The sequence below is a fragment of the Saimiri boliviensis genome, chromosome 11, assembly GCF_048565385.1.
Source record: "Saimiri boliviensis isolate mSaiBol1 chromosome 11, mSaiBol1.pri, whole genome shotgun sequence".
Lineage (NCBI taxonomy): Eukaryota > Metazoa > Chordata > Mammalia > Primates > Cebidae > Saimiri > Saimiri boliviensis.
The window spans coordinates 16,011,101-16,032,632 of record NC_133459.1 but is presented as its reverse complement, the minus strand read 5'-3'; the positions used below and the strand labels follow the sequence as shown (position 1 = coordinate 16,032,632).

At 53.1% G+C, this 21,532-nt stretch overlaps 1 protein-coding gene across 11 annotated transcripts in view; it reads right to left on the bottom strand.

Annotated features, from left to right (window-relative positions):
- Positions 1 to 21,532, bottom strand: part of ARHGEF10L (Rho guanine nucleotide exchange factor 10 like) — a 180,720-nt gene that overhangs the window by 95,384 nt on the left and 63,804 nt on the right. For all 11 annotated transcript variants that reach the window (XM_074380158.1, XM_074380161.1, XM_039473886.2 and 8 more), the window contains 4 exons: positions 17,687 to 17,872; positions 16,865 to 16,898; positions 1,778 to 1,869; positions 386 to 469 (listed from right to left, as the gene is read on the bottom strand). In XM_074380158.1, the coding sequence (XP_074236259.1) occupies positions 386 to 469; positions 1,778 to 1,869; positions 16,865 to 16,898; positions 17,687 to 17,872 (396 nt within the window). The remainder of the gene's footprint in view (positions 1 to 385; positions 470 to 1,777; positions 1,870 to 16,864; positions 16,899 to 17,686; positions 17,873 to 21,532) is intronic.

Below are 21,532 nucleotides of genomic sequence, written 5' to 3'. Positions count from 1 at the left end.
CGGAGAGCAGGGCGCAGGACTTTCAAGAGCTTTATCTGCTTTCCCCTTTGAGTGGAATCGTCTGTCATCTTCCCCAACAGCCCTGGAAAGCCTGGACTATGGCCCCATTTTCCTGAGGGAGGAATCAAGGCTTGGAAAGGTGATGACCTGCCCAGGGACCCACAGCGGAGCACGGCCCTGCCCATGACCCCCAGCCCTGCCCAGCCCCGCCGGCCATGCCCTCAGCCATCTCAGATTCTCCCCATGACTACGGTTGTTTCTAAAGACAAGAAGGAGGGGCACTGGGCCAGGTGGGGACAGAAGGAAATGGAAGGAGACGACCCTCCCCAATCCCTGCCGCCCTCTCGTCCCCAAGAGAAGCAGGGAAGCACTGCAGAAACCATACCGGGCTGATGGGCATCTGGGCTCTCACAGGGGACGTCGTCATAAATCACATCTTCTTCCAGGGCAGGGAAAGTGAACCGGTCGACTGGGAGGGAAGAGGGAAGAAAGAGCGCCAACTAGGGCTGTGGTGGCCTGTGGCGGCCTGGCCGGAGGTGCTGCAGATGACATCAGGACTGCGCCAGCTGGTAGCATGCAGCACCCTGCTTTCTGCCAGCCCAGCCAGCCCTCAGCCCCTCCAGCTGCTCTCAGGGGATGCGGGGTTCCCCCTTCTCCCCACCCTCAAGCCCATCTAAGGCGCCCTCCCGGTGACCGCTCAGGCCCCACCTGCCTCCCTGCCACCCGCAGGCCTGCCCATCTGGCTAATGGACAGCCGCTCCTGGCTCTTGTAGAGAGCATGACTCAGTCCAGCACCTGTGCCCCGGCCCTAGCATCCTCAGTCACCCAGGCCCCCAGGCGAGCCCCTCATCACTGAGCAGCATGAGATTTGGAAAATCAGCCCCCACCCCTGATGGGAGCCAGTCCTCGATCTATAGCCTTCCAGGAATAAGTCACAAGACCCACTGGCCTGTGATGCTTCCCTGGGTCCCGGGGCCCCTAGAGCCCTGTCAGAGCCCCTCTTCCTCCTCCCACACCGGCTCCCAGGCCTGCCCACCTCTCTCTGAGCCCCCAGTTCCAACCTCAGATTCATCCTACAGACGATTCCATCCTACAAGACCATGACAGCCTCCCAGCAGGCTCCTCCCCTCCCCACCTGGTCTCCTCCACTGCTCCCACCCCGGCGCACAGGGACTGAAAGGCAAAGGCAGCCGCATCACTCGCCTTCCTTCCGTGGCTTCCTATTGCCTTGAGAACCTTAAGCACGGCCTCTGAGGCCCCAGGGAGCTGCAGGGCCGGCAGCCACATCTCACCCCGTCACGCTCCCTTCCCCCGCAGATGATGCCCTTGCCAATGCCCGAGAGCCAGGTATCCTCTCGCCCTCGGGCCCTTGCACAAGCTGGCCCCTCTGTCTGAGACCCTCTTCCCCCTACCCTTGCTGCCTCCCTCTCTATCTGCAGGGCTCATCTGGCTGGGCACCTTCCCATGGCAGGGTGTCTGGTTCTGCTCACAGAGGGACCTCACCCTGGTCCCCAGGGCACTCCCACCACCAGGCCACCCTGGCCTGTTGTGGGAGCTTTATAAGTATTTGAGGAGCAGATGAAAAGCTGGGCGTGTCAGCCACTCCTGGTCCTTGGCTCTCATGGGCAGTGGTTGGTCCTTCAGGGCCACAGCAGCCCATAGTGAGGATGACCCCAGGGCTCACAGGAGCCCACATCAGCTCTCTGGGGTTGGGAAAGACTAGGATATCCTGGAGCTAGCTACCTGGGGTGGGCAGCGGGCCGGAGGGGAGACTTACTGCGACGGGAGCTCTTCCGCTTCCAGCTGGAGCGCTGGGCCCCGGAGGAGGCTGTGTCCACTGCATCCCCATTGCTCACCCAGGCTGGCACCCTGTGGGCGAGAGAAGGCACTGCAGAGGTGTCCAGAGGTAGCCCTAGGAAGCCTCTGGCAGTCCCTCCCCTGGTCAGGGGGGCATGATGGGCAAAAGTGGGCTGAAGGCCAGGCTGCTAGGGAGGCCCGAGGCAGAGCTGGCCTCAGACAAGCCCCAGGGCCCTCATCTTTAGAAGGCAGGTACTACAAGGCTGGGCTAGCACTTCACAAGAGCGTACAGATCAACCGTGCTCAAAGTGATGAGCACCTAGCACTCTCCACAAGGCGCCTGTCTCATCTCTCCCCAGTGCAGACTCACAGGGAGCCTCCACCTCTCCACTCTCCCACATGCAACAGGAGGGGCAGCCTGGTGGATCCCTGCCTCCTGCAAGCAACAAGGACTTGGCCAGGCACAGTGGCTCACATCTGTAATCACAGCACTTTGGGAGGCCGAAGTGGGTAGATCACTTGAGGTCAGGAGTTCAAGGCCACCCTGGCCAACATGGTGAAACCCCATCTCTACTAAAAATATAAAAATTAGCCAGGCGTGGTGGTGCACACATGTAATCTCAGCTACTCAGGAGGCTGATGCATGAGAATTGATTGAACCTGGGAGAGGTAGGTTGCAGTGAGCCAAGATCATGCCGCTACCCTCCAGCCCGGGTGACAGAATGACACTCTGTCAAAAAAGAAAAAGGGGGGAAAAAAAACACCAAGGACTTGCAAAGCTTCAAAAGACTCTACAGAGGAGGTAGAGCTTATTCCTTCACACACACTTGGGGATGGGCTGGTCCCTTCCAAAGAACAGATATGCAAATGGAAGATAGCAGAGAAACCAGCAAACACATCCTGAACCAAGTGATCCAGGTGAACATTTGTAGAGACACCACCAGATGCCATGTGCCTTCCTATGATGTCATAAAATGGGTATTTCACCGCTGTAGTGATTTTATCCAAAACCCATAACCCCAGTGTCAACACGGGGAAAACACAGACAGAACCAGAGTTGAGGACATTGTACCGAATACCTGGCATTACTCCTCAAGACGTTTTTTTTTTTCCCGAGATGGAGTGTCACTCTGTCAATCCAGGCTTCCGGACAGTGCCGCAATCTTGGCTCACTGAAACCTCTGCCTCCCAGGTTCAAGCAATCCTCCCACCTCAGCCTCCCAAGGAGCTGGAATTACAGGCATGCGCCACCATGCCCAGCTAACTTTGAACTTTTAGTAGAGACGGGGTTTCACTATGTTGGCCAGGCTGGTCTCAAACTCCTGACCTCAAAGTGATCCAACTGCCTCAACCGCCTCACAAAGTGCTGGGATTATAGGCATGAACCACTGCAAATGACCATTACTCCCCAATATTCTCAAGGTCATGGAAATTAAGGAAAGATCGAGAAACTGCCACGGGCCGGAGCAGGCTACAGAGACATGAGAGTTAAGTCCAATGTGGGATCCCGGATTGGATCCTGGGTCAAAAAAATTAACCTAAGTGGGAAAACTGATGAAATCCACACAAAGTCTGTTTAGTGAATGGTAACGTGCCAGTGCAGGTTTCAGCTTTGACAACTGTGCCAAGGCCGTGTGAGACGCTCACAGTGGGGAAGCTGGTGGGGGGTATGTGGAGCTCTGTGTACCCCATCCAGAACATCTCTGAAAATCTAAAGCTATTCTAACATGAATTTTTTTAAGTCCAGTTTCAAAAAAATAAAACAAAGACCAAAGACCACTTATGCCAACCCAGAGGGCAGAGGCCTTAGACTGTCAAGACAGCAACCAAAGAATCAGAACTTCCTGGCACTGGAGCCTTTAGCATATGAAGAATAAGACAGTACAGGGGAAGAGGGAGGGGAGGAGGCTGCCAGGAGGGCTCTCCGCTGCTGAGTACCTCCTGTTCGCCAGGCCCTCTGCCTCACCTTCCCAGCACCAAGCGGGATCCTGGCATCTTCTGCATTCTGCAGGCAAGTAGAGGAACCTGCAGGGGATCACTCTGCCAGGGACTAGCAGAGCCAGACTGTGAGGCCAGCTCACCTGGCTCCCAAGCTGGCCTCTGAGTGCTGCCCTCCGCTGCCTCTCAGATAATAAGCAGATCAGTGGTGGTGGTGGCGAGACTGCTCCTGCCTGTCCTGTGCAGTGCAACGGCCACCAGCAACACAGCTATTAAGCCCTTGACATGTGGCTGGTGAAACTAAGGAACCTAATTTTTAATTCTATTTGATTTTAAGTCATTTAATTTTAAATAGCTACACATGGCTAGTGGCCACCGGACTGGGTGGTGCAGGTCTAGGTCACCTGCCCTATTAGAGGAGCAAGTGTCAGCTCACATTTCATGGCCAGAAGTCGGCAGTGTGGCCCAGGGCAAGGAAGGCAGCACATTCCGTCTGGGGGAAATACTTTCCACCAATGGCAGGACATAAAGGCCAAGAGAGGACAGGGCTGCTCTGGACCAGGAAGCGAGGCGCTGGGCTGATGGGAGCCACCCCAATGTCTAACAGCTGCCTCCCTGAGCTGCCACCTCCTCAATACAAAAACATCCTGAAGGCGCCCCATCAGTTGCTCAGAATTGCTCAGATGGAACCAGACTGTTCCAGCTAGAACAGACATGAGCTTAGAAGTGGTTGGCTGTGCAATCTCCTAGCCACAGGTCACGTGACCATGACAAATCAGTGACATCTGCTATACACTACTTGCTCTGCTTTACGTGTAATTAATTGCACATTTAATTTCTTTCTTTTCTTTCCTTTTTTTTTTTTTTTAAGACAGTCTCGCTCAGTCACCCAGGCTGGAGTGCAGTGGCATGATCTCGGCTCATTGCAACCTTCGCCTCCCAGATTTGAGCAATTCTCCCAACTCAGCCTCCAGAGTAGCTGGGACTATAGGCACTCGCCACTACGCCCAGCTAATTTTTGTATTTCTAGTAGAGACAGGGTTTCACCACGTTGGCCAGGCTGGTCTCAAACTCCTGACCTCAGGTGATCCGCCCACCTCGGCCTCCCGAAGTGCTGGGAGTGAGCCAATGAGCCCAGCCTGCACATTTAATTTCTTGGGAACACAAAGGAGGCAGGTGTTGTCACCCCCATTCTACAGGTGGGGAAACTGAGGCTCACAAAGTCTCAATTACCCAAAATCACTCAGCTAATTAGTGGGAGCTGGGATCTTACACTATGTCTACTTGCAAAGCTTGTACTGTTTCAAGCAGATCGCCTGGAAGTAGGGAACTTGCATTGCAGACTTGCTGAGGCATAAGGTTACCACAGCTCTTGCCTGTTTAGCTACCATTTGACAAAAAGAAAGAGAGCAGTAGCCCTCAGCACACACTCAGAGGCACAAGTTCAATTCTCCCTCTGCTATGATATGAATGTCTATGTCCCCCCGACAAAAAAGTCCATATGTTAGGCAGGACACAGTGGCTCATGCCTGTAATCCCAGCACTTTGGGAGGCCAAGGTGGGCAGATCACAAGGTCAGGAGTTTGAGACCAGCCTGGCCAACATGGTGAAACCCTGTCTCTCCTAAAAATACAAAAATAGCCAGGTGTGGTGGCGGGCACCTGTAATCCCAGCTACTCTGGAGGCTGAGGCAGGAGAATTACTTTAACCCAGGAGGCAACGGTTGCAGTGAGCTGAGTTCATGCCATTGCACTCCAGTCTGGGTCACAGAGCAAGACTCCATCTCTGGATGGGGGGGAAAAAAGTCCATGTGTTAAAATCTTCACCCCCAAGGTGACAGAATTAGGAGGTAGGGCTTTTGGAGAGGGAATTAGGTCCTAAGAGCAGAGCCCCCATGAGTGGGATTAGGGCCCGTACAAGAGGCCCTAGAGAGCTCCTCTGCCCATTCCACCATGTAAGGACACAGTGAGAAGGCACCATCTATAAGAAGAAACAAGCCCTTATCAGACACTGGATCTGCTGGCACCCTGATCTTGGACCTCCCAGCCTTGAGAACTGTGAGAAATAAGTTTCTCTTAGGCAGGGCGTTGGTTCACGTCTGTAATCCCAGAACTTTGGAAGACCGAGGCAGGTGAATCACGTGAGGTCAGGAGTTCGAGACCAGCCTGGCCAATGTGACGAAACCCCATCTCTACCAGAAATATAAAAATTAGCCACACGGCCGGGCGCAGTGGCTCAAGCCTGTAATCCCAGCACTTTGGGAGGCCAAGGCAGGTGGATCACGAGGTCAAGAGATCGAGACCATCCTGGTCAACATGGTGAAACCCCATCTCTACTAAAAATACAAAAAATTAGCTGGGCATGGTGGCGCGTGCCTGTAATCCCAGCTACTTGGGAGGCTGAGGCAGGAGAATTGCCTGAACCCAGGAGGCGGAGGTTGCGGTGAACCGAGATCGCGCCATTGCACTCCAGCCTGGGTAACAAAAGCAAAACTCCGTCTCAAAAAAAAAAAAAAAAAAAAAAAAAAATTAGCCAGGCATGGTGGTACACCCCTATAATCCCAGCTACTAGGGAGACTGAGATGGGAGAATCGCTTGAACCTGGGAGGCATAGGTCGTGGTAAGCCGAGATCGTGCCACTGCACTCTAGCCTGGAAGACAGAGCAAGATTCCATCTCAAAAAAAAAAAAGAAAAACAACAACCGGTATCAGCCACTCCAAAAACATAACAAAAGGTAAAGAGCATCAATGTAAGAAAGAATCTGCATCAACTAATGGGCAAAACAGCCAGCTAGCATTAAATGGCAGTATCAAATTCACACATATCAATATTAACCCTAAATGTAAATGAACTAAATGCCCCAATCGAAAGACACAGACTGGCAAATTGGATAAAAAGCCAAAACCCATCGATGTGCTGTATCTAGGAAACCCATCTCACATGCACGGATACACAAAGGCTCAAAATAAAGGGATGGAGGAAGATCTACCAACCAAATGGAGAGCAAAAGAAAGCAGGAGTAGTAATTCTCGTCTCTGATAAAATAGACTTTAAAGCAACAAAGATCAAAAGAGACAAAGAAGGACATTACATAATGGTAAAAGGATTAATGCAACAACAAGAGTTAACGATCCTAAATATATACGCACCCAATACAGGAGCACCCAGATACATAAGGCAAGTTCTTAATGACTTACAAAGAGACTGACTCCCACACAATAATAGTGGGAGACTTTAACAACCCATTGTCAATATTAGACAGATCAACCAGACAGAAAATAACAAGGATATCCAGGACTTGAACTCAGACCTGGAACAAGCAAACCTAATAGACATTTACAGAACTCTCCACCCCAGATCCACAGAATATACATTCTTCTCAGAGCCGCATCACACCTACTCCATAAGTGACCACAGAATTGGAAGTAAATCACTCCTCAGCAAATGCATAGCATTTCACAGGTTTAAGAGAAATACTGTTTGGCTGCTTGTTTGTTATCTTCCTCCCTTATTCCTTCCTGTCTCCATTGTCAAGCACAATTATTGGCATAAAAGAGGTTTTAATACCCATTTTTAGACTGCACTCCAGCTTGGGCAATGTGGCAAGACTCCCGATCTCTCTCCCTCTTTCTTTTCCTCTTTCTGTCTTTCTTTCTTTCTTTCCTTTCTTTCTTTCCTTCCTTGATTCCTTCCTTTCTTTCTCTCTTTCTTAAAAAAAAAGAAAGAGAGAAAGAAAAACAAGTTTCTCTTGTTTGTAAGCCACCCAGTCTATGGCACTGTATTATAGCAGCCCAAACAAACTAAGACACTGCCCACGAGAAAGCATAACACCCGGCTCCAAGGCTGCAGCACGCTTCAACCAAGAGAATGCAGTTTCACCAGGAGAACACCAGGGAAGGCCCCGTGTCAACTCTAAAGGTGACACGGAGTTGGGAATAGGCATCACTGGGTGGGGTCCGGCAGCTTCAGAAGGAATTTGGAAACGTCTTATGAGCAGACTCATAGGCAGGGGGAGGCTGAAGTACAGTCCTCCTAGCTGCACCTTATCAAAACCCAGTGAGCGGCCTGCCCAGGTACTGGCTCTGGTGTCCCGGGCTGGGGAATGGGGGTCCACACAACATAGAGAAGTCACCTTCATGCCCACCCCCACTGCCCAAGTCACCTGGCCAGCAAGTGGCACAGTGGCAGTTTGAAACCAGGTGAGCTCCCTGCAACGCCTGGCTCTCAGGGCCACCTCCACTGTCCCTGCAGACTGGAGCAGCTGTTCCTCAGGCCAATGAGATGGAGAAAGGGCTTCCCAGGCAAGGGAAGAGAAATAAAGTGGGGGGAGCAGCGACACAAGCAAAGTTCCAGCTCAAGACACATATGCAAGGAAGGCATGGCAAGAAATGAGGCTGGGGATGCCTCCTGTACCCAGGCCCCTCTCTGCTGCCTGCCAAGGCCCTGGACCCACCCACCCTGCACCCACCCGAGCAGCCTCTCCCAGCCGCTGCCCATGAAGGCCACACAGGCTGCAGTATCTAATTCTCCCTGTGAACAAACACTCCTTCAGGGGCCTCCAGATCATAAAAGAGCCATAAAAACCAATAAGAGGCAATTATCTCACCCTTATCTGAGCTTCCTGCTCTCCTAATGCCTCTCAGCTTGCAAATGAGAGTAAGGCCAGCGACCTGAATGCAAAGGAAAGAATCTGAATCCATGGAGAGGAGCCAGAGATGGAGAGGAAAAGGCAGACAGACGCAGAGGGAGGGGAGAGAGGAAAGGACCCCTCCCAGCACCCCCAAGCAGCAACCTACATTGCCGGCCAGAGGAGTTCAAGTACACCAAAGGGGCACCTAGCCTGTTTCTGGTTCACAGAGCTCCAAGCACCTTTGTGCCCCACCTCCTCTCTCTCCACAGAGCAGCAGGGCAGGGAGGGGTAGGTCCCTGTGCACCACGCCTGGTGACTTTCTTTTGTATTTTCAGTTGAGACGGTGGCGAGGTGGTGGGGGCGGCGGGGGGGGGGGTTCACCATGTCAGCCAGACTGGTCTTGATCTCATGACCTCAGGTGATCCACCCACCTTGGACCCATCCAGCACTCCCAAAGTACTGGGATTACAGGGATGAACCACTGTGCCGGGCTCCCAGCCTATTTTAAAGATAGGAAGACTCACTCCAGAGAATGGCACCCACCAACCCCACAGGGACTGGTACAGACCCCAGTTTCTCAGTGAACCTCCACAGGGTCCCTTCCCAGAAGCTGTACCATGTGAGTGGTTGGGGAGGAGACCCCCAAAACCAGAACAAGCTAAGGATTCCTGGCCAGTGGGATCCACACGCACAGGCATTCCAGGGACCTTGCCAGGACAAGGCATAAAAAATATGACAAAGGAAAGAATTTCATCTTTAGGGACTAAAAAGGACTGGAATGACATTTGCCTTTTAAGGCCTCAAGGAAAAGCCAAGCTTTGGCACAGGGAGGTACAGGACAGGAGAGTTTGCATAAGACAGCCCCACACAGTGTCACCACCGGCCTCAGAAACTACCCCCCTGCACGATGGCCCGATCCAGGAGACACCAAGGAAAGGGAGGAACAAGCAGCCCAGGCTCAGCCCAGGTTCAGCCCAGGTTCAGCCTGCTGCCGGGTCTCTGGCCCTGGCCACTTTCTGTTTGTACAGCATGTCAAAGCCGAGGACCTAAGAGAGCATCTGGCTTGGCTGCCCACTAGAGTCAGCAGGTCACCCCTAGAAGATGCGGATGCCAGGGCCCCTGCCCCGGCGACCAACAGTCAGGAAAAGCTCCCTGTGGGCTCCAGCATGCAGCCAGAGTTGAGAACCAAGGCTCCCAGGTGTCAGCAGGTTAAAAGCAAACACTCTGAGACCAGGACCTGGGAGAAGACGGTGGCTCAGCCATGGCTGTGTGCACTGGGACACGCCACTGAATGTGGAACAGGGTGAAGGATCAGTCCTACTTCCAGCAGTGGGGATTCAGTGCGATGATGCAAATAAAGCACTTAGCACTTCTCTATGCCTCAGTTTCCATATCTGAAATGAGGCCACGCTAACTCCCTCACAGGGTTCTGGTACGGAGTAAATAAAGAAGGTATGTAAATCCCCGGCACAGAGGCTGGCATGTGGTACAGCCTCGTGTGCACCACTTCCCTGTCCCCTCCTTCCCTCCACCCCTCCCCCAGGCACCCGGTCCCTCACCTGCAAGTGTTCCCTCTTCCCACTGTGGCCGACCATCCTGTGCACAGAGGGCCTCTAGGACCCAACCGGTCTGTCCTGTGCCACCCCATCACAGTCAGAGATCCCCTTACTGGGTGAGTGGAGAGCAGTGAAGAGACCCCAGGGGAAGTCTGGATCATCCCTCGGGTGGCATCACATCACAGACCTCAGCAGGGAGGAAGCCTCGAGGCCTCTGGGGAACCATCTCTGTACAGCTAGCCCCCTACAAGCACGCTGAACCATCTCTGTATAGCTGACCTCCCACAGGCATGCTGGGCTAAAGCCCTGGCCTCCGGCCTCCTGCTCTGTGGCATATGCACCTCCCTCCCTAATGTCTCAGGGGTCACAGGGCTTGGCAGTCAGACACGGAAAGGCCCTGAACCCCTGGCAAGAATCTATCAAGAGCCACATGGGGTGTTGCAGAACAATACAAGTTCCCTGGGGAAATGGTCATGATAGGTAATTAGGTTAAAAAAAAAAAAAAAAAAAAAAACAGGTGAGCCACAACACAGCATGTGCAATAAAACCACAGTTCTATTTAAAAAATAATGCATACTTGTATACACACCTAGCAAAGAAGCTGGACAGAAACACACCATGGTAGGATTAAAAGTTGATTTTAGTTGGCCAGGCGCAGTGGCTCATGCCTGTAATCCCAGAACTTTGGGAGACTGAGGCGGGCAGATCACAAAGTCAGGAGATCAAGACCGTCCTGGCTAACAGGGTGAAACCCCAACTCTACTAAAAATAAAAAAAAAATTAGTCGAACATGGTGGCGGGCACCTGTAGTCCCAGCTACTTGGGAGGCTGATGCAGGGGAATTGCTTGAACCTGGGAGGCAGAGGTTGCAGTGAGCCGAGATCATGCCACTGCACTCTAGCCTAGGTGACAGAACGAGACTCCATCTCAATAACAACAAACAAAGGTGCTTTTAGTCTACCATTTTCTGTACTTTCTAATTTTTCTACAACAAACATGTATTTTTTCTAAGAGGAAGGAGGGGAGGAAGGATGGGCTGATGAGTGTCTCGGGTAATGCTAAGCAATGCACTGGCCAGTGAGGGGTTCCCTGTTCCTGGAGTCTGCCCCAGACAAATCTACAACCTTTGGGGACAGTGACAATGAGCAGCTCACGGAGTAAGCACCTAATCTCTCTCATCTCATTTCATCTCCACCAGCAGCACCATCGAGTGAGTCTCATCACCCCACTTCACAGAGATTAGAAATTGAGGGAGCCGGGCGTGGTGGCTCACACCTAGCACTTTGGGAAGCCAAGGTGGGCAGATCACTTGAGATCAGGAGTTTAAAACCAGCCAGGCCAACATGGTAAAACCCCGTCTCTACTAAAAATACAGAAAAAATTAGCCAGGTGTGGTGGCAGGTGCCTGTGATCCCAGCTACTTGGGGGCCGAAGCTGGAGAATTGCTTGAACCAGGAGGCAGAGCAGAGGTTGCAGTGAGCCGAGATCGTGCCACTGCACTCCAGGCTGGGTGACATGGAAAGAAACTGAGGGTTAGGCAGAGAAGCCAAAGAACACATCCCGGGCCACACAGCTGACGTGACCCAGGCGCTTAGCACAGGCGGGATCCAAACCAGCTCTGTTGGGGGACAGAGGGGCTAGAACACAGGTTCTGGAAGCCAGCTGGGGTTAACTCTGGCTCTGCCCATCTTTCTCTGTGACGTTGGCCTGTTATGTCCTCTCTGGGCCACTTTCCCCACCTCGAGGATGCAGATTATATTAGCGCCTGTCCCATGAGAGTGTTGCAAGGATTAACGGCACTGGGGAGGGAAAGCTCTCAGAGCCCAGCACGTAAGGAGTGCTGGGTACATTCAGGCCATTATGATCTGGCCCTAGAGCCAAACATACACACAGACACGTAAAATAACATGGCCTGGCAGAGCGTGTCGGTCCCCATTGCAGTCACTCAGTAAAGAGGTGCTGGGTGGATGGACAGCAAGATTCAGGGGAAGGGCAGGGGAATCCCAGCCAGTCAGCAGAGCACCATCCTAGATGCAAGAGAGGGCCATAGAGATCCCAAACGGATCCCCTGACCTGAGGCTTTGAGCCCAACACCACACCTGCCCACCCAGCCCGGCCCCACAGACGAGTGACCCGCTCTCCTGGGTCTGCAAAATGACACCCACGATCACTTCCTCTCTCTGGGGTGGCCGTGTTAATTTCCTATGGCTGCTGCAACAGATGACCATGCACTTAGTGACTTAAAACACAAACGGTTCTCACAGGTGTGGAAGCCAGAAGGCCATCACGGGCTTCGCAGGCCTACACTCAAGGTTTCAACAGGGGCGGCTCCAGGAGAGAAGCCATCCCCCGTCTTTTCCAATCTTGGAAAGCCACCTGCATTCCTTTGTCACAATCCCATCCTCCATTTCCAAAGCCAGCCGCATGGCATCTTCCTACCTCTCTGACTCTGGCCCTCCCGCCTCCCTCTTGTCACAACCCCTGTGGTTACATTGGACCCACGGATAACCCAGGGTCATCTCCCATCTCAAAGTTGCTCACTTAATCACATCTGCTGAGTCCCTTTGCCACGCAGCATCACAGATTCGCAGGTGCTGGGGATGAGGACGGGGAAATCTCCGAAGGGTGGAAGGACCAGGATTCTGCCTCCCACAGTCATGAGAATCAAAATGAGATGTCAACTGTCAAGTTCGTGCTGGAGTAGGCTGTTAGTATTGTTGCTACCATCTCTGTCCCAGGCACTGGGATAAAAAACAAGTGAGGCAGAGTCCTACCACTCGCTTCAGGGATAAAGGGAGGGATGTCACAGGATTCCTCGAAGGCATATTTATACCACGAACAGGTGCGCCCAACAGGTAACCTGCATGTACCTTTCTCAAGGGAGAGGCCGTGTGGGTCCCAAGGGTCTGGGATCTAAAGGTCCCAGCTCTGATACTGAACCTGGAAGCCCTTATTTCCACCCTCAGAGGAGGAAAAGAAGGAAAGAAAAGACAAAATTCAGCTTTTCCAACTTACAATTTTGACCAGGGACCTTTAGAGAAAGATTTTTAATGGAAAGAAGGACCTGGTGCCCGTAACCCACCCAGGAAGGACTCCACAGCAGGAGAGCTGGTATCTGCCAGGCCTCCTGTCCCACATGGACCCTGCAGGACAGGGCACAGGAGGCTCAGAGGCTCTGGGTTTGGGAAATAGTGTATGTAAGGAGAAGCCCAAGATTCCAAACAACTCCAGACTAGGTTTGCACAATCTGAAAAACCTTGAAGATTTCCTCCAGACATGCGGGACCACTCCAGCCTTGCTGACCTGCCCTTCCCAAGAGCCCCTGTGTCCCCCACACCCAGCAGCCTCAGAAGCCACAGGCTGCCAGTACCCTGTTTCCATCCGGTGCCAACCCTGCTTCGCTGAGCCTGGTATCCTCTCGGCCTGATCCTCTCAGCCCCTGATACATCCAGGGAGGATGAGTCTCCCTGTCCTTTCCAAGAATCCGGCTGCCCCATTCCTTCCCCTGGCTCCAGGACCCAATGAGAGACACTGGCAAACAGGCAGCACACTTCATCTTATCCAGAAAAGCCCAGGAAGGGGTAAACCAGGTACATTTGGGGAGCCCATGAGAATCCCTGCGACCATGGCCAGGAGCCAAAACCCTGACCCACAGAAAAGTGCTGAGGTCACAGGGGGATAAAGGCAAAACTAAACAGGAAAAGCAAACAACTCCAGAGGGGGCTGAGTACATGGGGCTATTGCACTAAGAAGTGAAGGGTGCAGAAACACAGGAAGCCAGCAGCTGCAGGGCTCACGTTTCCTGGTTACTGCTGGGCGCTCAGGGCTGCTCTTTCAACCATGACTCCCCTAGCGAGAGCATAGGGTGGACATGAATGCACATGCTTCAGAGTCCACCGGGAGAAGCAAACCCTGCAGGCCCCAGGAGATAGCTTTTAGGGCAAACAGGCCTAGTCCCAGCCCTGCCATTTACTAGCTCCATGAAATTTGGGTAAATAGCTTCAGTTCTCTAAGCCTTCGCTGCTCATCTGCAAAATGGGCATATTCACTAGTCCTTTTCTTCGAGGGCTCCTAGTGTTACAAGTAATAAGATAACATGGGTCAGGTGCAGTGGTTCATGCCTGTAATCCCAGCACTTTGGGAGGCTCAGGCGGGTGGATCACCTCAGGTCAGGAGTTTGAGACCAATCTGGCCAAGATGGTGAAACCCCATCTCTACTAAAAATATAAAATTTAGCTGGGCATGGTGGCAGGTGCCGGTAATCCCCACTACTCGGGATGGTGAAATCACATCTCTACTCAAAAAACAAAAATTAGCTGGGCGTGATGGGAGGTGCCTGTAATCCCAGCTACTCGGGAGGCTGAGGCAGGTATTATTATTATTATTTTTGAGATGGAATCTTGCTCTGTCACCCAGGCTAGAGTGCAGTGGTACGATTTCGGCTCACCGCAACCTCCCCCTCCCAGGTTCAAGCAATTCTCCTGCCTCAGCCTCCCCAGTAGCTGGAATTACAGGCACCCACCAACACGCCCAGCTAATTTTTGTATTTTTAGTAGAGACAGGGTTTCACCATGTTGGCCAGGCTGGTCTTGAACTCTTGATCTCAGTGATCCACCCGCCTCGGCCTCCCAAAGTGCTGATATTACAGGCGTGAGCCACCGTGCCCGGCCTGACACGCCACTGGGTTTCTCCTTGCTTCCACAGAGACACAGATCCCTCTTCCTTCTGTCCATCATTCATTCAACAAGGACATCCTTGGCACTCACCCTGTGCCTGCCCCTGTGCTAAGCCATGAGGTTTGGCAGCAAACACAACATCATCCTCCAAAAATATCAAAAAGTCCCTGTCCCCATAGAGGCAATTGCTGGTAGAGAGACACACCTGCACAATCCTCCGCCCTCACAAGATCTCCGTGTTGGGGGAGCAAAAAGAGGGCTCTTTTTGCTCTGCTCCCACGTCAAGGGAAGGGGCCTCACCAGGAATCACGCACCAGGCACTGCCTCGCAAGGCTCCCCAGGAGGGACACATGGAACATTCCACCGACTGCTTAGATGCCACTCTCCTAGGAGTGCAGAGATCTTCTCTGAGTGGGCAAAATTCTTATTTCAAAAAATGTACACATAGGCTTCAGATCATTCCTATGAAGCCAGCCACACTCTCTCACCAGGAACCAGGGCATGAGCTCCCGGAGACAGGGAAGGACGGTGGCCAAGCACCGGGCCTCGGTGTCAGAGAGGCCTTGGTCTCTGTTCTGAATGAGCATGTACTTATCTACCTGGAACCCTGGGCACAATCACCTAACTCCTGGGGTCTCCAGGAGGGTGGCTTGAAGGAAGCGAGTGTGCTGGAAACTGGGTGGACGTGTGCTCTCCACCCTGCGTGCCAGCCCTGTGCCTCTGCTCAGGGACTTCCTCCGCAGGCACTCCCCCTGCCCCTCTGCCATCCTGAATGGTGAATTTCCACTCACTTGCTGAGCCAGGACCTGGTCCAGAAGTCTCCCCTGATGGCCCCACCCCTGCTCCCCTCCAGACAGCATCCCAGCTCCCTGGGCATCCATCTCTGTCCCACTCTGATGCGTCTGCATCTCCCACCACAGTGAGTTTCTCCGCAACTTCCCTCCTGGCCCACCCTGGAGAATTCAGTCCTTGGGAGATAGCAGCTATCACACCTTCCCATCCCAGGTGCTGGACGAATGGCTGCTGATTCATTTCAGGTCCCTAATCAGGGAGGAGAGGCTGGCCCCTAATTCTGACCTTAATTACACAGTAGCAGGCTCAGCAGAAACCCCTCCCCCAGTCCACCCACTCTGGACAGCAAATGAGCACATGTAAGAACTTCTCCTTCAGGGGCCTGGGCCTGCAAGCTGTGTCTCTGAAACCTCCTGCTGGGTGACACCTGCCTGAGAATTAGCCCCTCTTGCTCAGTTTGGAGCACTCGAGGAAGACAAAGGGGAACTCAGACATGCCTCCCCTCACCAGGGAAGTCAGGATTTAAACTCAGGGACCCAGAAGCCTGGGCCATTCATTTGGAGTCTAGACCCCTCCACTGCTGAGGCAAGGAGGCTCTAAGCACCCGGTCCTGAGAGCCCTCAGCTTCCACCACGCCCAGCTGCCCAATTACCCTTCCAACCCAGGCCTGACTTGCAGAAGACAAAGAACTGTAATAAAAAGCAAGTGCCTTGATGAGGCACCTACCACGAGGCCGGGGATCTTACCCAATGGCCCATTTCACAGATGAGAAAACCAAAGCCCAGGGGGACTTGACTGACACGAGGACCTGTGGCCAGTGTGGGGGCCACAGACAAGATACAGGCCCTCACCCCAACATCCAGGGTCCTGACCACTAGGCTACTCTGCCTCTGACAGGCTCCCAGGCACAGAGGGCGGGGTCCCTAACAGCAACTGTCATAGGAATGGGAATGACATTAGCAAGACAAATGGCAACTGCAAAAACAATTCCAATGGGCTGCACCCTCCAACCCCAAACCCCCCCACCTTCCCCAATACCCCCTCGCAGACACACACACACACACACACACACACACACACACACACACACACTGAGCACCAGGCAGTTGTAGCTTCTCCAGGACAAACCCAGCAGAAGGAGTGCTCTTACTGTTTCCCTTTCACCTGTGACAGACTGACACTTGGAGAGTTCCTGTGACTCCTCCAAGGCCACACAGCTATGAGGGGCAGAGGCAGGGTTTGGAGCCACGCCTGCCTCCTGCTGTTTTCACAGGCTTGTGGGTAAAATAAAGGAAAAGGTACCATGAGTTTCAGGAACTGACCTCTTCCCCCAGGCACAGGGCCTCGATGAAACGCTTTCCTCCTTACCCAAAGACGGGTCAGGTCCTCTGGGCCTCAGCTCCACCCCATCCCCACCCCCTGACCAGTGTCTCCTCCTTTCCAACCGCCAAAGCAAAGGAGCAGGGTTCACTTACTCTGTGCTGGGTGGCGCAGCCACTGGGTCCGAGTCTGCAGAAGAAGAGCAGAGAGAGAGCCTGTCAGGCCAGAGGCTGGCCCCAAGCACTCAGCCCTTCCCCGCCCCTTTCCCAGCCTCCCCAGGGGCACTGCAGACAGGGCCCGGCCAGCCTGGGTGCCTGCTGAGCCCCGCCTCCCTCCCCCAGTCCTGGCTCAGTCATCAGCTCCCCTACCTGGCCTGCACCACCCCCACCCACCCCATGGCCCACTTCCCAAGTCCAGCCAGAACCCGAGGCAGCCGCCCTGCCTGCTCTGGGCCTGCCCTCCACCCCCAGCTGCTCTGGGAGCTCGCTGTCCCCAAGCCTGCAGGAAGTTCCAGCTGGTCCAGTCCCCAGGATAACAGAATCTAAGAGCCCAGAAGCTGCCATTTAACACCAGCTTATCAGGGCCCTCTTGCCCCCCCAGGGTTGCCAGCTCCTCAAGGCAGACAGGAGAGGGGACCTCTGGGAGGCTGCTCTTCTGGCTGGTGTGGCTTCTTTAGGAGAAACTGCAGGGAGGACTTCAGAGACATGAGCCCTGGGCAGCAGCTGTCTCCAAAGCAAAACTCAGGCCAACCGCTTCCATTTACAATGTGCCAGAGTGCTCCAGATGTTGCAGGAATGCTAGGAATTTCGAACTCCCAAGGGAAGCAATAGACTATAGCTTCTTCCCAGTGGCTTTTCCCTTCATGCTTTCTGGGGACAGTGGAGGGAACACCAGGCATTCCTGGGAGCCTGGAGCTTCCGCCCAGTTCTTCATGCTCCTTGTAGCCCCAAGACCGGAAGTTCCCAGAAACATCTTACCAGTGACAGGGCTGGAGTCAAAGTGGATCAGTGGGGGGTCGGCGTCCCTCTTGGGAGCAAGGCTGGGGACGCCCAAGCCTGTGCTGGTGTCCTCTTCATCATCACTGTCGTCAAACTCAAAGGCATCTCCTGGGTCGTCCTCCGCCTCGGAGGAGGGGCCTGGGGCTCCTGGAACCAGCTGATCTCCTGGAAGAGAGGAGGAGTTGGCCAAGCTGCAGGATCTTGGAGGTTTGGTCAACGGACAGACAGCTGGGGTAGGTGGGCATGGGCTGGAACGGGGTGAGCACCTCGGATCTGAGCTGGGGAATGAGAGCCATCAAACCCAAGCCAGATAGCCCTACAGTGCCCCAAAGGCCGGGGGAGGGGCTTAGGTTAGTTCTCTAAGCAAGTGGCAGTGGAGGGAGGGAGGCGAGTGTGCTCTTGGGGCAAGCCTGTGCACATCAGTACTTCAATGTATATCTTTCCTCTTATTTCCTAGTGCCCTGTTTTGCAAGCAAGGTGGTCTTTTGAAATGCATCTGTATGTATGAACACAAGACTTCTTGTATGTTTCTGTGTTGATGTGTCTGTGTGCTTTGCGTGTGCAAATGCGCACAGACAGCCGCATCCTTCTCGCTACACTTGATTTGGTATGTGCGGCGGCATGAAACACAGCTGCCTGGGAATGGAGGCAGCCAGCTGTCAGGTACTAGGGCACAGACTGGCTGGGGCAGAGGAAGGCACTGAGCTCCCAGCATGGAGGTCAGCTCGCTAGGTCTCATCCCCTGCTCTTCCCCTCCTGGGGGGCCCACTTCCTGACTATGAACTCCTGTCCTCCTCACCCATAAATGCTCAATTCAAGTAGAGAGACCCTCCTTGCCTGCTACAGGAGGTGTGGCCTGTCTTCTTGTTCGTATCTCCCACCAAGCTCAAATCCCTGAGAGCAGACACCTCACGGGTCTGTCCTTTCTACCGTCAGGTCCTGGACTGGCCCAGACTAGGAGCTCAGCCGCTTTTGTTGAACAAGTGAAGGAATGAATTCTCTATCCCAGAGAGCACAAGCCCTCACCTTTCCAGCCATTTCACCACATGGAGGTTCCCCAATCCTCATCCTAGATTTCCTTCCTTGCTGGGCACTGTGGCTCATGCCTGTAATCCCAGCACTTTGGGAGGCATGAGGTCAGGAGTTCACGACTAGCCTGGCCAACATGGTGAAACCTCGTCTCCACTAGAGATACAAAAAATTAGCCAGATGTGGTGACACGCATCTGTAATCCCAGCTACTCAGGAGGCTGAGGCAGAAGAATCACTTGAACCCGGGAGGCAGAGGTTGCAGCGAGCTGAGATCGTACCACTGCACTCCAGCCTGGTGACAGAGTAAGACTCCATCTCAAAAAAAAAAAAGAAGAAAAAGACTTCCTTCCTAAACTCTGGGCTGAACAGAACTTCAGGAGTTCAGTCACTCCATCCCCTACCTTATGCAAACCCACTGCCAAACCAGCTGGCAGTTTGGTTCTGTTTTAAACATCTGCCAAGCTGACTGCCCTAAGCGGTCCTGTCATGGCACATGCCACACAGCTTAGAGCCTGAGCTCTGCACTCACATGGCCCTGTCTGAGCTCCCCGCTGGCTGTGTAGTTCTTTTTTTTTTTTTTTTTTTTTTTTGAGACGGAGTTTTGCTCTTGTTACCCAGGCTGGAGTGCAATGGCGCGATCTCGGCTCACCGCAACCTCCGCCTCCTGGGTTCAGGCAATTCTCCTGCCTCAGCCTCCTGAGTAGCTGGGATTACAGGCACGTGCCACCATGCCCAGCTAATTTTTTGTATTTTTAGTAGAGACGGGGTTTCACCATGTTGACCAGGATGGTCTCGATCTCTCGACCTCGTGATCCACCCGCCACAGCCTCCCAAAGTGCTGGGGTTACAGGCTTGAGCCACCACGCCCGGCTGGCTGTGTAGTTCTGAGCAAGTCACTTTACCTCTCTGAACTTGGTTTCCTCTCCCGCTAAGTGGAGAATAAAAACAGCACTTCCCCATAAGGCTGACATGAACATCAACTGGCAGGTGAGGGTCCTCAACCTCAGAACTATTGACACTTGGACTGGATAATTCTTTTTCGGGATGGGGAGCGGGGCTGCCCTGTGCACTGTAAGATGGCTAGCAGCACCCCTGGCTTCTACACACAACAGGCCAGGGGGACCCTCCAGCTGTGACCACCAAAAATGTCTGCAGACATTGCCATATATCCCCCGGGAGGGCAAAATCACCACTATCTGAGAACCACTGGGGCAGGTGTGGCCCTCAGCACAGCGCCTGTAGATGTAAGGATTATGACAATAACAGCTGTTGGAATTACTCTTCCCCTCCCAGACTCAGAACCTTGAGGACAAACAGGATTTTCTAGTCCAGGGGTCTGCGGACCCAGCCCCAGCAAGTGCTCAATAAACATTAGACAGATGGATGAGTGATGGGTGAGGAGGTAGCTGGAACAGAGATGAACAGACAGGCCAGCAGATGGACAGATGGACATATCTGATTCCAACAGTCTCTCAAACTAGAAAAATCTATTCACTCCCCAGCAATGACCTGGAGGCTCCCAGAGCATAGTATTTTGGGGACGGATGTAGGAAACCTCTTCTTCAGCTGCTTGATTGCAACGGAAGCCCAGAGCATCCCCTCCCTCCCCAGAGGGAAAAGTGCCCAACTTCCTCCAAGGCCACGGAGGAGGAGACACAGCCGCTCCTCCTGGGGCTTTAGGGATCCCATAAGCCAGGACAGCAGGGGTGGACTCTAGCAGCGATGTAGCCTGTAGCGTTAACTCCTTCCCCAGGTGTCAAGAAACAAGTCCTGAAAGAACCTGAGCTGTGCCCAGAGCAGCTTCCTGAGCCAGCCTCAGGATCACCTCCATTTACCCAAGACCCCAGAGACGGAGGCAAAGCAATGCCTGCAGTCAGCTGTTAAGCGGATAGGGATGAATTGGAACCCAGCTCCACTCGCCTTTCACACACTTCTACCTAAGCCCTGCCGGTTCCGGGAGCAGCTGGAGGCCTCAGACGTTCTGCCCTGGGTGGTCAGGCTTGGGCGGAAGCTGGATCTGTGACCTTCAGATTGCAGTTCCCAACCCCCTGGTGGCTCATTAGTTCAATTAGGGGATTCCCAATCAGCTAAATAACACCAATCATTTGGTGTTTGGATTGCTTGTTTCAGATGTTCCTAAACGTTTGCTGTATTCTAATATTAATAAAATCATATGGGTGTTCTTTTTGGTATTATAATACCGAATAAAATACATTTGGTACCGAATTATTTCCGATGTTTAAAAAGTAACGTATTGTTTATAATAATGTATTAGATAATACATTAAAATAATGTATTAAAAAATAATGTGATACTAATGAATTTACCTCGGTATAATTTTGATACTGGTTTTGACACTTCTGTTTCAGTTATATACACATTGGGTAGGGGTGTGTGTGTGTGTGTGTGCACGCGCGTGCGCACACACACACACACAGGCACGTGCATATGTTCATCCCTTGCTCCCTCCACTCCAGCCACATTGATCTCCTTCCTGTAACACGAATGTGCCAGGTGCGCTCCTCCCTCAGGACCTCTGCACTTGCAGCCCCAGGGCCTGGAATGTTCCTCCCATGGGTATCTTCTCCTGCTCTCCCCTCTTTCAGGTCTTTACTGCTCGTCATCTCTCTGCACACTGCCACATAGCCCTGCTGAGACTCCCAGTTTGCCCTGTCTATTTTACCTGTCTCTACAGCCGCTGTCAGCATATGATGCTATATGTTATTTGCATTGCCATCTATCTCCTCTACTAGAATAGAAGCTTCACAAGGGCAGGTATTTTTGTCTGTTTTGT